This window comes from Eleginops maclovinus, chromosome 13 (assembly GCF_036324505.1).
Source record: "Eleginops maclovinus isolate JMC-PN-2008 ecotype Puerto Natales chromosome 13, JC_Emac_rtc_rv5, whole genome shotgun sequence".
Classification (NCBI taxonomy): Eukaryota; Metazoa; Chordata; class Actinopteri; order Perciformes; family Eleginopidae; genus Eleginops; species Eleginops maclovinus.
The window spans coordinates 5219456-5235911 of record NC_086361.1 but is presented as its reverse complement, the minus strand read 5'-3'; the positions used below and the strand labels follow the sequence as shown (position 1 = coordinate 5235911).

The 16456-nt window shown below is 39.7% G+C and overlaps 1 protein-coding gene across 1 annotated transcript; it reads left to right on the top strand.

Annotated features, from left to right (window-relative positions):
- Positions 1 to 1831: 1831 nt before the first annotated feature.
- On the top strand, positions 1832 to 16248 carry eif3eb (eukaryotic translation initiation factor 3, subunit E, b). Its single transcript, XM_063899912.1, has 13 exons — positions 1832 to 1961; positions 2423 to 2540; positions 2970 to 3087; positions 3221 to 3263; positions 5769 to 5873; positions 6007 to 6132; positions 6719 to 6843; positions 7810 to 7936; positions 8048 to 8149; positions 12336 to 12445; positions 12700 to 12802; positions 14496 to 14630; positions 15962 to 16248. The coding sequence occupies exons 1-13, from the start codon at positions 1872 to 1874 to the stop codon at positions 15998 to 16000; spliced, it is 1341 nt and encodes a 446-aa protein (XP_063755982.1). The 5' UTR covers positions 1832 to 1871; the 3' UTR covers positions 16001 to 16248.
- The last annotated feature ends 208 nt before the right edge of the window (positions 16249 to 16456 follow it).

Genomic DNA, 16456 nt, shown 5'->3' with positions numbered 1-16456 from the left:
TAATGTTTCTTTCATCGATTTGCCACTCTGGTGTCCACTGAGGTTCAGAAACATTTAGAAGTACATAAAATACAGTACATGGTGCTGCGACCTCTGTCCGCTTCGGCACATGGAAGACGTTTTTTTTTAAGCTTTTCCCTCCAGAACCAACCCTGGTAACAAAAGTCTTTTAGTGCATTTTGATGGTATCATTAGCCATGCTAACTGTGTCCTGCACTGATGTTTCTCAACTAGCTGCTGGGTGGATTGCCATAAAACAGACTGAGAATCCTTATAGCTTTTTCTCTAGCACCACCATGTGGTTGGCAACACCTTTGGATTTAGTACAGACATTCCTGGTCCCAAGAGGATTAATCTTACTATGATGATACTTAGTACCACCAAAAGAGTCAACATGTAAATGTGCCTAATTGATTCATGACTAAATATCTGCTGAATTATTCCCATTATTCTAAGTCAAACATAACATTTAGTGCTAATTAGCATGTGTTACTGTATCATGCTTAGACACATCATATCTGCTTAACATCGGTATGTTAGTCACTGTGAGCATATTATTATGCTCATGTTAGCATTTAGCTCAAAGCACTGCTGTTGACTCCTGTTTTTTTTGGTGGTATGAGTCTTATCTGAGTGTTGGTGGTGAGTAGGTTGGCCTGTTTTGTCTTTATTTTGCATCATACATTGTTTCGTTTTTTGAAAGGACCTGTCTTTGTTAGGTCTTTTAGTTATGGTTTTTGAAATATTGTACAAACAAGTTTTAGGTGACCTAACTTTGAACCACTGGTAGGCCTATCATATCTTGCCTTTGCTTTGCCCTTGGCTTTCTGGCAGTCACAGTTGCCTTCCGAAGTGTTTGATCATCCCTCCTTGTACCAATTAAGCTTAGACTAGGGAAATAAACCAAGACTGCCTCTTTAAACAGAATGGATGTTTTCCGGGACTATCGACTTTGTGAAGAGAGCTGTTTCAAGCTGGCAACATCCCCTGCAGGCTTCGGAGTGTTTTCCCTCATTGACTGATAAGTGTTCTACATCTCTGATCACAGTCCCTGCATGCTGTTGTAACAGCTGTTACCTGTCTGATCGGTCCCCCTTCTCAACTAAAGGAGGTCAATAAAACAGCATATAGTCTCATGTAGGCTGCTCACACAGAGTCCAAAGTGTCTTTCTGGCCATACATTTGACCTAAAATTAAGACCTTTTTACAGTTTCAGATGTATTTCTGAGTGTGGGATGCTGTTTTTAACAACTCGCAAATCACATGTTAATAGCCTAAGGTAATAACATTAAAAATAAAGAACAAGAGAAGGAGAGAACAAAAAGAAAAGCGAGATGTAATGAAGATTTTTTTTTTAAATGCACTGAATGTAATTTCGCCAATGAAAAAGGTACATGTTTAAAATTGTGGATTGTATCTATAATTTTGCATTCAAGCAAACGGTATGAATTTAATAGTGCGATCTTTTTGAATGCATATTTGTATATAAATACCAAATTATGGAATATATGCATATTTAAGTTGTGGCTTTAGCGCAACAAAAACAGGACAGGTCTGAGAATTCTTGAATATATATTTGTATTGATATATTGTTTTATTATGTGTGTTTGGCATCCATCCATCCATCCATGATCCATCTTTATATGTATCTTATTCTAAATTACTATGTCCGTTATGACAGAAAGGCACTTTCATTGGTATAACTAGAAATTTTAAAGCAAAAATCCTAAGTGTTCCTAAGAAATTGTACAGTAGATACTCCATCGTTATGGATGAGGCATGACGTCGGGTTTAATGAGGTGACGTAACGTCGCCTGGTTCCGTCTGTGCGCCAAGAGTGTCAATAAAGGTTGTATTTGAAGCCAGCCAGGATGGCGGACTACGATTTGACAACCAAGATAGCGCATTTTCTGGACCGGCATTTGGTCTTTCCTCTGCTGGAGTTCCTGTCAGTGAAAGAGGTACACCAGCTATTACATCGTTTGATAGTAAAATATAAAGAGGCTGTTTTTTAGCGCGTGTTTTTACATGAAAACACGGTTTTGGGGGACCGACTCAACCCATGATGGCTAGCTGTTTGGCTAGCTGTCACCTTAAATATCCCTCCGGCTGACAGCTAACGGTAGCTAAACATTAAACAACACATTCATTGAAGTGTTTTATAGCTGGATCGTTGTATACTGTTTGGTACAGTAGCAATCAATCTGCTAAACCGATATGTTTGTATGTCTTTGGCTAACAAGCTTCTTATGGACGATAGCGTGTTAGCCTATAAATTAGCCACGGATTTGCGTTACCCACAGCTTGATGTCAGCATTAACTATGATGTCCTGACAGCGTGTTCATTTTCTGTTATGTTCAGTTGTTTTCTGATTTGAGTGTGTGTCAAAATACTTAATATGGTGTTTGTTAATATTAACAGATCTACAATGAGAAGGAACTCCTCCAGGGAAAGCTGGACCTCCTCAGCGAGACAAACATGGTGGACTTCGCCATGGATGTGTACAAAAACCTGTACGCAGACAAGGAAATCCCACACTGTAAGAGAGACATCAGTTTAATTAATACTTTGATCTGATTCTCTAGCATGTCATTCTTTCAATCTATCACACAGTAATGTTAGTAGAGCATATAGGGTGTTGCCAAAAGCACTTGCATTTTAATCCTCATACATTGTGTTAACCTGATAAGAAAATGTCACATATTAAACCCCACAGTCGAAGGGGAAAATACTAGCCTCTCTGCCTGTGATGTCCAAACACTGACTAGCAACCATAGCTCTTTATTGATCCAATTAATAACAATATATCACCACCATATTTTGGATCAAAAGGTCCTTGGCCAGTGGACAGAAATGTTTCTGCCTATATTTTCCTGTTTTCTGCTCAAAATGTTCCAAACAGATGAACAAATGTGAACAAAAAAGAATTGGGGATACATGCTCAATGTGACAATTAATTCTGTTCCAGCTCTGAGGGAGAAGAGGAGTTCTGTGGTGGCCCAACTAAAGCAGCTGCAGTCAGAGACGGAGCCGATTGTCAAGATGTTTGAAGACCCAGAGACCACTCGGCAGATGCAGTCCACACGGTCCGATCAACTTAAATCCGAAGCTCAATCTGTTTTATAGTACTGATAATATAATAATTATTCTGAAAAGATCTCTGTGGATTTTAAAAGGCTCTTCTGACAACTATTGATCTATTTGTTTTTTCTTCTTCAGAGATGGGAGGATGCTCTTCGACTATCTTTCAGAGAAACACAATGTAAGTTCTGAAATGTTGTATTCATGCACTTGTAGTTTTATAAAAGGTGCACTGCATTGTATATTTTTAGGTGGGTTGCACAATGTGCATGTGTTTCTATAACAACCAGCTGTCACCTTAGCCAGCAGGAATGATTTTCCAGCGTCAAATCTTATAACAACAACACCACCCACCAATGTCCTCATTATGCACTCAAGTAACTTCTTGCAACTTTTTTACAATGCTTTATTTATATTTTTGTAATCTACAGATACATTTCACATGCACATTGCAATTATCAAATTTAGTCTTTAAAATGGCTATGAAAAAATCTCTCGGCTTAAAACAATTATAGGGGAACATTTTTTAAATTATTATTCAAAAACCTAAATATATTCTCTGTGATATGAAATAAAATGGAGAAAAAAACAGCAAATCTCCATATTTAAGAGGCTGCCAACATTTTTGCATAAAAACATACTAAAATAACAAATGAATTATAAAAATAGTGGGTGATTTTATTTTCTTCTGTCATTTAATCAATGATTTGACTAATCATTGCCGCTGTTCATAATTTGCCCTGCTAGAAAATCTGACTTATGAAAATGAAAAGGCTTTGTTTTGGAAGATTCAGACACTTTCCCCAATCAGCCACAATCTGCCAGCCTTGCAGCCTCTCCCAATTATTTTCTCTGAAGGAAAGAAAAAGGCGCTAACAGTTTGAAGGACAGTGGATTAATGTGTCTTCACTCCAGGGCCGAAGTCTGTTCACTCATTTTAGCTTTAATATCTCGCCATACCTCTTATAATGAGAAGCCAGATTGCAGATACAAATCGTTTTATCAAAGCCACACTTTACCTCCTTATACAGTGGGGCAAAAAAGTATTTAGTCAGCCACCAATTGTGCAAGTTCTCCCATTTAAAAAGATGAGAGATGCCTGTAATTTTCATCATAGGTACACTTCAACTATGAGAGACAGAATGGGGGAAACAATCCAGGAAGTCACATTGTAGGATTTTTAATGAATTAATTGGTAAATTCCTCGGTAAAATAAGTATTTGGTCACCTACAAACAAGCAAGATTTCTGGCTCTCACAGACCTGTAACTTCTTCTTTAAGAGGCTCCTCTGTCCTCCACTCGTTACCTGTAGTAATGGCACCTTTTTGAACTCGTTATCAGTATAAAAGACACCTGTCCACAACCTCAAACAGTCATACTCCAAACTCCACTATGGCCAAGACCAGAGCTGTCAAAGGAGACCAGAGACCAAATTGTAGACCTGCACCAGGCTGGGAAAACTGAATCTGCAATAGGTAAGCAGCTTGGTGTGAAGAAATCAACTGTGGGAGCAATTATTAGAAAATGGAAGACATACAAGACCACTGCTAATCTCCCTCGATCTGGGGCTCCACGCAAGAACTCACCCCGTGGGGTCAAAATGATCACAAGAACGGTGAGCAAAAATCCCAGAACCACACGGGGGGACCTAGTGAATGACCTGCAGAGAGCTGGGACCAAAGTAACAGGCTACCATCAGTAACACACTACGCCGCCAGGGACTTAAATCCTGCAGTTCCAGACATGTCCCCCTGCTTAAGCCAGTACATGTCCAGGCCCGTCTGAAGTTTGCTAGAGGGCATTTGGATGATCCAGAAGAGGATTGGGAGAATGTCATATGGTCAGATGAAACCAAAATAGAACTTTTTGGTCAAAACTCAACTCGTCGTGTTTGGAGGAGAAAGAATGCAGAGTTGCTTCCAAAGAACACCATACCTACTGTGAAGCATGGGGGTGGAAACATCATGCTTTGGGGCTGTTTTTCTGCAAAGGGACCAGGACGACTGATCCGTGTAAAGGAAAGAATGAATGGGGCCATGTATCGTGAGATTTTGAGTGAAAACCTCCTTCCATCAGCAAGGGCACTGAAGATGAAGCGTGGCTGGGTCTTTCAGCATGACAATGATCCCAAACACACCGCCAGGGCAACGAAGGAGTGGCTTCATAAGAAGCATTTCAAGGTCCTGGAGTGGCCTAGCCAGTCTCCAGATCTCAACCCCATAGAAAATCTTTGGAGGGAGTTGAAAGTCCGTGTTGCCCAGCGACAGCCCCAAAACATCAGTGCTTTAGAGGAGATCTGCATGGAGGAATGGGCCAAAATACCAGCAACAGTGTGTGAAAACCTTGTGAAGACTTACAGAAAACGTTTGACCTCTGTCATTGCCAACAAAGGGTATATAACAAAGTATTGAGATGAACTTTTGTTATTGACCAAATACTTATTTTCCTCAATAATTAGAAATTAATTCTTTAAAAATCCTACAATGTGATTTCCTGGATTTTTTTTTCTCATTCTGTCTCTCATAGTTGAGGTGTACCTATGATAAAAATTACAGACCTCTCTCATCTTTTCAAATGGGAGAACTTGCACAATTGGTGGCTGACTAAATACTTTTTTGCCCCACTGTAATTAGTTGCTGGTATGTTTTCAACCTTGTTAAATGTCCCTGTTTTTTCTTCTCTTAGTTCCGACAAGAATACCTGGACACACTGTACAGGTACGCCAAATTCCAGTACGAGTGCGGGAACTACTCCGGAGCTGCAGAGTACCTCTACTTCTTCCGTGTCCTGGTAAGAACAACCACGAAAAAAATAAAATGACAAGCCAAGATGAATATCATTGTTTAAATCTATTTTGTATTATTATTTCCCAAATACTGCTCAGTCTGTTTTGAATATTATGAATTTGTCTCTCTGTGCTCAGGTTCCCTCCACAGACAGGAATGCTCTGAGCTCTCTGTGGGGGAAGCTGGCCTCTGAGATCCTGATGCAGAACTGGGAAGCAGCCATGGAGGATCTGACTCGACTGAGGGAGACTATTGATAACAATGTGAGTAAATATTATTATACATATGTTACCTAGTTTAACTACGGATTACATTAGTAATATAGACATAAATGAGATGGGCCAAGCAGCACAGCCACAGGGATTGATAGTGGCCATATTTTAGTGTTCAGTTTTTTCTTGACTTCTTTGATTTACGGCCTCATTATATTTTGACATGAGAGAGTCTATTAATGGCGCATCTGAAATGTAACCAAACGCTATGAATTTTGCTAATTTTGCTAACACAATATTGCTGTGTGTGTGTGTGTGTGTGTGTGTGTGTGTGTGTGTGTGTGTGTGTGTGTGTGTGTGTGTGTGTGTGTGTGTGTGTGTGTGTGTGTGTGTGTGTGTGTGTGTGTGTGTGTGTGAGAATTAGGCAGTATTAAGAATTATGCTTAAAATTTCAGCGCAAACATTTCTTTTATAAATTGAGTTTTTGAAAAAAATCTGAGATATTGAGACTTGTACATGTCTTCTATCAGATTCCAATTGTGTCTTTTTAATTTGGAAGGAACTGTTTTGAAAGGTCTGAATTCTCTTATGGGTTCTTGTTGTAAAAACAAATCCTGATGATGTCCCTCTCTGTCAGTCTGTGAGCTCTCCTCTGCAGTCCCTGCAGCAGAGGACCTGGCTCATCCACTGGTCCCTCTTCGTGTTCTTCAACCATCCCAAAGGCCGGGACAACATCATCGAGCTCTTCCTCTATCAGCCTCAGTGAGTCTTTGGGTTCGGAGAGCGGTCAACCTTAGAAAAACAATACACGGCATATGGTGCCGTCATACAGACTCTATAGAGTTTTACCAAATAACTATTACACTGACATCACAAGTATTTATCAACCTAACAATGGGTGCAGCTTTTTCTTATTTTGCGAGTCTTTTCATTCTGATCAAAACCAGTATTTCCGGAAAGTTGCAGAAAGATATTAGGCACAAATTGTATTTATTTTTCCAGTGGTGGCTTTGTAGCATTGTTTCAGACGTGGGTCGTGCTCTCCCAAAGTCAGCATTTAAGTAAAAAGAAGTGACATGTTCACGAAATATTCTTCTTCAATCCATATTGGTTTGTGTTTATCCCTTTCAACATCTCTTTTACTGCTGTCTAAAAAATCTGAAAGAAAGCCACCTGTATTAAGTGGGCGGTCTTTTAGCAATGGAACGGCACCATAATTTACTTTCTATAAACACAATAACAAAAACATCTATTAAGCTAATTTTACTAAATAAAGATTAATTATGATAAACCACATCCACATGGAGGATTTCTCGCCACAACAGAAGCCTTGCATTTAAATGTATAAAAAAGGCATTGTGTAAAGTCCTACTCAGCTTTTTAGAAACTAAACAAGGTATAACTACAGGTTTGATGGATCTGTCATCCAGACTTTATTCTTAATCATGCTCCAGAATGGATGTCATGACTTGTTTTGAAAAGGCCTTTTAAGCTTGAAGGCCACCCTGCTGTTGTATTTATTATACTTTATTTTGTGATTCATAATATGTTGCAGCTACAAAAGTGTTCAGGTTTGGTCAGAAAGGGTTCCCTGTATTTTGCAGCATGAATCAGAGCGTTCTCTGCACAGCTTGCTGTTTTCTTTCTGAGTGAAATCATTGATGCTTTCCATTTTTGTTGTGATGGCAGCTAATGGTGGTGCCACTGTGCCGCTTTTGTGTTCTTCAGGTACCTGAATGCCATCCAAACAATGTGCCCACACATCCTGCGGTACCTTACGACGGCTGTCATCACCAACAAAGACGTGCGGAAGCGAAGGCAAGTGCTCAAGGACTTGGTGAAGGTCATTCAACAGGTAAGATCAAAACCTCTCAGCGGACTATTTTTAATATTTATTATTTTAAATCTAACATGGCTCAATGATTCAGGCCTGAAATGACTTGTGCTTTTCCTCTCCGTCTCGCAGGAGTCATACACATACAAGGACCCAATCACGGAGTTTGTAGAGTGTCTCTACGTCAACTTCGACTTTGACAGCGCCCAGAAGAAGCTGAGGGAGTGTGAGTCGGTGAGGATGGCTTTCTAAAGTTTGACAGTGTGTGTTTGTTACGGTGCATAGGCCTAAATCCCCCCCCCATAAAAGTGCTGTCTCCTGGGACTGAGGGCTCATATATGAAGCTTCCCTTAGCTATAGTGCTCTCATCTCCGGAGTCCCAGGCATTTCACTCCGCAGCCATTCAGCCACTGCAAATCCATGTCTGGCCTGATTTGCCGGCTCTTACTTTTATTCAGTTTGATTTTCAAAGCGGAACAGCTGTCAGATTTGGGGCTCGGTTGCCTTTAGGAACCCCTCGCTGCAGTTTTTTTAGCTGTGTTCAGGGACCACGTTGCGTATTCCCACAGTACTCTCATCTTTAACCCCTCTTGATAAATTATGCAGTGATTGGGAAGGCCTCAACACTCCTGTCAGATACAGAGTCAGCGCACTGATGGAAAGAAGATAGTTCATTAAGTCAGTCTGTTGTCATGGATTCTGATGCCTTTTTATAGATAGGGTTTTAAATGGACATGTTTTTGTTCATTAGTTTACTCCTGACACTAACATCGGGAGGCATCACATGATGTTTTTGATTTGCTTTCTGTGCTTTTTTTTTGAGCAAAAACGTCTTTTGGTGTAGGGGGCGGGACATCTCTAAGCAGTTGACCCGTCTCTACAGAGCTGGCCAGCTAACCAATCAGAGCAGAGTGGTCCTGGTTTCAGACAGTATGAGAAAAATAAAGAGCTTTTTGAACATTAGAACATGGAGACATGTCCCAGTAGAGACACAAAATACAAACGTGAAACTGAAAATGAGAAAAAAAGAAAAATTTGGGATAAATAAAGTATTTCTGATTCTGATGATATGTCCTCTTTAATACAAGATCAATTAAAGAAATATTATGGAATAACATAAAAGGCCATTAAAGTTAGCATACCTTTACCAGCTGCACATTTTTATTTATTTTCACATTAAAGGATCACTAATAATAATCAAGTGATATAATACAAATTATTCAGAAAATGGTAATTCTGCATTATGAGCACTTTTACTTTGTGTTCTTTAAGTATATTTTTATGCTAATACTATTGTACTTTTACTTAAGTTACGTTTTGATTGCAGGAATTTTACTCGTAGCAGAGCATTCCTTAACTTTAGTATTGCTACTATTAGTAAAGAAATGTATCTAAGAACCTTCCATCTCTGCAGAAGTGGCCCGCATTTGTCTCGATCACAAGAAAATAATTAATTGGATATTACCGGCCGACCGTGGCTCTATGGTTTGTGTAGAATAATTGGATTTGTCTCACAATAATTAACTCCTCGTGAAATGACGGTGCCACACCTCCTTTCAAAATCCCAGACACTAATATATTCACAGATTTAAGCTCTGCTGGAAATCTGAGGTGGCCAAACGTCCCATTTGATGTTTCTGTGATCGTCACTTTTAAACCACAGATAGCAGTCACTACATAATCTCCTACCAAACGCTCTGTGGAGCTCATGCCTGGTGATCGCGTCAGGATTCATCGGGCTGCTTCAGTGATGGAGCAATGTGTTAACATCTTGTTGTGTAACAGCCAAACATATTTATTTAAATAAAACATGCCTTGCGTGTTCATTAAATATAAAAGCTGTGAGCATTAGCATTTTCCTCAACAGTGGTGCGTGATACAGCCTTCACACCACAGGAAGCTCCTATAGAGCAGATAGCCTCCGGAGAGCAGAAGCACAGCGACTCGTACGGTTTAATGAGGAATAGTAGATCTTATTTTTAATGATGTCACTTACAGCTTGTGACATTTTATATATTTGAGCAATTGATATTCCACCAGGTTTATCTCCTGCAGCTATTTTAAATGATGTCTTTAAATGGAAATGCTTTTATTCACATTTAGCCTTTTTAATTCTTAATTTCAGTCAATCAATTAATGACATTTATTAAGCACTAAATAAGCACATGACTGAATAAGAGATACATGCAATATATTTTAAAAACAAATACAAAAAGGTGGGTCTTCATAGTATTAATCCGGTTTTTGTTGAGTCATAATATCCACTTTCTTAATGTTGTCAGTTTTTTAATGTAGTCTTAGTTCTGTGTCAAATGTTCATTTTTCGGTCATCAGATTATATTGAATATTTCAGTCAATCCATGTCAATTTAGTCTTGCCCAAAAAGATTTTGTCGTTTCAGTCCAAGTTATTCAAAGATTTAATTTGATCGTAATTCTCTGATGATCACACTGATTCAATGATTAGGCATGCAGTCCTCCTGACTGTGCTCATCAGTGAGGCCCACCCAGCTTGCAATCATGCAAAATATGCTTTAATCAAGGACCTAAACCTGACTCTAACCTCAAATGTTAAACATTATAACAGCACCATTGTCAGGACTGGGGACTGTTTATGATCATCAAAGCACTCTGTGGTACGTGAGTGTGTGTGTTTGAGAGAGAGAGGGGAATAGAAGGTGGGCGCTGACAAAAACAAAGAGCTTTTATTTAGTATTCTCCTTAATTTAAGTCTTTTTTTTCATCAATGATATTACATATTGATATTTTCCTTTTTTAGTGTCTGATCTCATCAGTCTTACTCATGGAAAAAGGGGTGTTAACCTAACCAACATATTAGGTTATAGTTTGGTAGTGTAATCAACACTGCTAATTGGCCTGATCACCGATGAGACGGCGTACATAGAGGAGGTCAGAACCCTAAATGTTGGTGCAAGGATAACAACCTCCATCTAAATGTCAGCCAAATCAGCCAAGGAGCTGATTATGGATTACAGAAAGCAGCAGAGAGAGGGACACGCCCCCATTGCCATCAACGGGACTACGGTGGAGAGAGTCAGCAGCTTCAGGTTCCTCTGTGTCCACATCACTGGGGACCTGACATGGACTCATCACACTAACACCATCACCAGAACAGCTCCACAGCGGCTTTCCATCCTCCACAGGCTGTGGGGGTTCAACATGGACATGGATACTCTGCAACATCTACAGGTGCACCATAGAGAGCATCCTGACCCTCTACAGGTGCACCATAGAGAGCATCCTGACCCTCTACAGGTGCATCATAGAGAGCATCCTGACCCTCTACAGGTGCACCATAGAGAGCATCCTGACCCTCTACAGGTGCACCATAGAGAGCATCTTGACCCTCTACATGTGCATCATAGAGAGCATCCTGACCCTCTACAGGTGCACCATAGAGAGTATCCTGACCTTCTACAGGTGCACCATAGAGAGCATCTTGACCCTCTACATGTGCATCATAGAGAGCATCCTGACCCTCTACAGGTGCACCATAGAGAGTATCCTGACCTTCTACAGGTGCACCATAGAGAGCAACCTGACCCTCTACAGGCGCACCATAGAGAGCATCCTGACCTTCTACAGGTGCACTATAGAGAGCATCCTGACCGGTTGCATCATGGCCTGGTACGGCAGTTGCTCTGTAGAGGGTGGTGAAAGCTGCACAGCACATCACCAGGACGAAGCTGCCATCCACAGAGGATGTCTACTCCCAGCGGCTCAGGAAGAAAGCCCACAGGATTATCAGAGACCCCCGCCACCCGAGCAACAAATTGTTCTGTGTGCCCGCAGCATCAGGAATAAAACCACCAGACTCAGGGACAGTTTAATTCCACAGGCCAAAAGACTATTTCACCACGGAGCTTGCTTTTATTTTTATTGTTAAATTAATTTTTTAAATCTTAAAGTTGAACTGTTGAGAAACCTGCACTCTTAAGTTTTTCATACATTACATTGTTACTCCGTTGTTTATATCTTATGACTTCTATCAAAAATCGACATTATCCAAACCAGACACAACACTGTCTTATAAATACTCTCCTTTGTGAGTTTGGATAGTTTGGAACAGGACATTTTAATGTATGGGTGGAGAAAAAACCACTGGAAATTCTGGTAAATACAGCCAGACCACAGGATGGTTTTCCAGCACATGATATGTGGTGACCGTGTGGTGCTATTATGTGCTTTAGTGTTCCTAAAGTATACTTATCATTCCACTCAAACATGGATATGGTTAAAATTATAGCTTCACACACATCATCCCCATACACTGGAAAATGTGCTGGCAGAAAAATAATTAACCCAATGAAAGGTTTTCCTATACGTTCTCTATGCGACTGCTCAGTAATTTGATTGAAGTGATTGTTTTCTTACAGTCGTGTGGATTTTTTTCCCCTCAGGTTCTTGTGAACGACTTCTTCCTGGTCGCTTGCCTCGAGGATTTCATCGAGAACGCCCGCCTCTTCATCTTTGAGACCTTCTGTAGGATTCATCAGTGCATCAGCATCAAGTAACCCGTCTTCGTAGTCTTTGTTCCTGTCAGAAACAGTGTGTGCAGTTCCTTATTTGTTGTCAAAGCTGAGAAATGGAAACTCTTGTGTACCCAAATGATTGATGTTCTGCAGCGCTCCCAAATTTGAGATATTTTTCATCCTAGTTCTTTTTGAAGTGTTTTCAACAGTAAAGAGAATTTTGAAGACTTTAAATTCCCCTAATGGATATTTACTTAACTTGAAGGCCTCCTTCTCCTTCTCCTTCACTCAGCATGCTGGCAGACAAGCTCAACATGACGCCGGAGGAGGCGGAGAGGTGGATCGTCAACCTCATCCGTAATGCCAGGCTTGATGCCAAGATTGACTCCAAACTGGTGAGGCTTTCACTGATCCACATCCAGTCAGATGTGCTTCAACTCACCCAGCATAGAATAAACAACCCTTTTAAGAATGCTGCAGGAAAGTTTTATGTTATTATGTTTGTTAGTTAGCATCGCAAGTGCTCCCTTGACAAAAGCCAAAGGATTTTCCCATTCCATTTTGGACAACTGAAATAAATACACTCTGGCCATTTATGATACCGACACTTTCAACACATTAACATCACTTTTATGAGTTTTGAAAGCAATCACTAGAGGTCAACGTTAAACTATAGAGGAACTGCAAGGTTGGGTGTCACCACTGCTAAGCTAAAGGCGGCTAATGTACGCCGTGAAAACTCTTACTGGTCTCATTTAGGGCCCGTTCATCTGCTCCAACAAATTAAGTTCTTGGTCTTTATTATGATGGTTCCCATCTGACAAACGGGGTCAAAATCAACCTTCTCCACCATTTACCACAGTGATGTCATCTGCGCCTTTTAGGAAAAGACACATAGAAGATTTATACAATTACAAGTGGGTTATTAACTGAATCACAGTGAAGGAAATAAGTATTTGATCCCCTGTCAATTTTGTAAGTTTGCCCACCTACGAAGAAATGAAAAGTCTATACTTTTAAGGGTAGGTTTATTTTAACAGTGAGAGACAGAATATCAAAAAGAAAATCCAGAAATGTAGATTAAAAAAAAGATATAAATTGATTTGCGTTTCATTGGGGGAAATAAGCATTTGATCCCCTTGCAACCAACAAGAATTCTGACTCCCAAGGACCGGTTAATTAAGTCCTCTCGCTTTAAGTCCTCCTAATATCAACTCTTTACCTGGATAAAAGACACCTGTCCATGTCAATGAATCAGATTACAACCTCTCCACCGAGGGCAAGACCAGAGAAAGGTTTTGTGATCATGGAGGAACTAATGTCTAGGACATCAAGGACAAGACTGTAGACCGGCACACGGCTGCATAGAAGACAAGACCACCAGCAAGCAGCTTGGTGAGAAAGAGACAACTAGTTTGATTATTAGAAAATGGAAGAAGCCCAAAATGACCATCAATCGCCCTCGGTCTGGGGCTCCACCATCTAAGATCTAGCCTCTTGGGGCATCAATGATCATGGGAAAGGTGAGGGGTCAGCCAATAACTACACAGGAGGGACTTGTTAATGATCTGAAGGCAGCTGGGACCACAGTCACCAAGAAAACTATTGGTAACACACTGCGCCGTAATGGATTAAAGTCCTGCGGCACCCACAAGGTCCCCTGCTCAAGAAGGCTTTCTCCACCATCAAATACTTATTTTTCATTTTGATATTCTGTCTCTCACTGTTAGAATAAACCTACCATTAAAAGTACAGACTGTTCAGTCTCTTGTAAGTGGGCAAACTAACAAAATCAGCAGGGGATCAAATACTTATTTCCTTCACTGTATATAAAAATCTCTTCAGCTTGTTTTAACCACAGATCTTATTTCAAGCATCTAACCTAAAACGTGTTTAAAAGAAACGTTGACTTCGACACGAGGCTGTGGTAGAATTTAATTTCCTGGTTTCAGGACTCATTCCTGCACACTCTATTAACTACTATAAGATGTACAACAGTTATGAAAATATATGTATCTTGCTTATTGGACTGAAGGCAGCATCGAGTGAGTTCTTCTGAAATATTCATTTTGTGAGCTTGTTCCTCAGGGTCATGTGGTGATGGGCAACAACGCGGTGTCTCCGTACCAGCAGGTGATCGAAAAGACCAAGAGCCTGTCCTTCCGCAGCCAGATGCTGGCGATGAACATAGAGAAGAAGGTCGCCCATAGCAACAGGAATGAGGTAGGCTGAGAGAACTAAACATTTTAAAGAGATGTTAACATGTCTACCTTTAGTGGTCAGGTAATTTAAACGACCAAATTGAGATGGACTTCATCAACAAAAATCTATTCAAATGTATGGGTTACGCCAAGTATTCCTGGCCTTACAGTCCAATAGTTGCACTGGCGTAATGTTATGAAACAATAGATCGTTCCTTTCAGGCTGCATGAATTTATTTAATATATTATGATAGATTTTCCTGTTTTTGCCAGTAAATCCAGATATAAATCCTACATTTATATAAATATCAGAGTTTAAAATAGATATAGATATATATATATATAAAAAATGACTTGCATAACTGAATTACGCTCTTTAGTGTTTGTGAAGTATGCGAGTGCACTATACATATGTGTGTTATTTTCGGAGCTGCATCTTAACGATAGCCTCAGAAAGGCTAAAAAACAATAACATAAAAATCCTCTTCTAAATTCAAAGAACACTCAGTTCCACTTTCAGCCAGGAAACAAAAGAAAGCTTATCGTGATCAATCTGTCGGCCAGTCTATAGATCTCCCGCTCTTTTTCAGTTCTATGGACAGCACCACACCTACAATTAGCAACAGTAAAAAGTGCTTTTATCCCTACCTGATACACTGCCCTAATGTGAATCCAAGCTTTTAAAAATAACTCCACCATTATATTTTCTAAAAATACAATAGGAAAATGTCATTATGAATTCCTAAATATTCAGTTAAACCAAGCTAGATGTAATTACAGACTGGATTGGTTGTAGCTGCTGCAATAGTGGGCCAATCACATCCTTCATTTACTGAGAGAACTGTCGAAGGGATTGGCTGTGAGTAAAACCATGAAAATTAAAATCATTATCTGGGTAAAGAAAGGACGACATGCAGATATGATTTGACTGGAGAGGTTTGGTTATTACCTTGTCCGGGGTAATTTCGGTACCCCTCCCTAACAATCGGTTCACAATCAGCCAATCAGATTTCACTTTGAAGACACCCTTAGTAAATTTGAAGACTGGTACGCTGGCTCCTAACAGTTCAGGCTAATTATTTTAAATTGATGCCATTTTATAGTTTATACTTTATATACATACATGGTTCTAAAGTTTTCATTTTTCATAATGGCATTAAATGTTTCTGTGGGTCACCTGTCACTTTCCTGTGGCGTACTGCCCTTTGATGAATCAATATGAACATCTACAGATAACTTCTAATCTTTCCTTATTTTGATTTTATTTTGTGTTTATTTTTAGGATATCTCATTTTGGAAAGAATCTCGAGATTTTTTTCTAATGTTTGTTTTTGTTTTTGTGCTTTCTCTCAGACACCAAACTGGGCTGCTCAAGACTCTGGCTTCTATTAAAATGGAAATCGCCTTCAAGATGATGCAGATGGCTCTTGGGGATATATCATTTAGGCTTTTTATTGAATTCATTTATTTATGAGCTTAGTATTTATCGTTATTTAACTGGCAGCTTAACCTCTGCAGTAAGAAAAAAAGAGCATTGTGTTCTCTTCCTCATAAATTAAATCTGGTTTTATTCATAAATTATTTACACAAACTTTGGAATTAACCAATGTCATAAGTTATTATTAAACATTTTGCCTCTTGAAGAGATTTGTTTCTGCTTTATTTATTTTCATTTGACCACAAGGTGTCGTAGTTGGTTCACTTTTGTTTCCTAATGCTCATTTTCAGGTTTCATATTTGTATTTTCTACCTCTACTGGAACATTAATGTTCAAAAAGCTCTTTGTTTTTCTCAGACTGCCTGTGCTGCTGCACTTCTTTTCACCCCCTGTCTGAAACCAGAGCCCAG

What these genes read in the sequence shown, in the direction of transcription:
- eif3eb (XM_063899912.1), top strand. Translation starts at nt 1,872, where the DNA reads ATGGCGGACTACGATTTGACAACCAAGATAGCGCATTTTCTGGACCGG. An exon ending in AGACAAGGAAATCCCACACT is followed by an intron (nt 2,541 to 2,969) that starts GTAAGAGAGACA and finishes ATTCTGTTCCAG; the next exon opens with CTCTGAGGGAGAAGAGGAGT. An exon ending in TCTACTTCTTCCGTGTCCTG is followed by an intron (nt 5,874 to 6,006) that starts GTAAGAACAACC and finishes CTCTGTGCTCAG; the next exon opens with GTTCCCTCCACAGACAGGAA.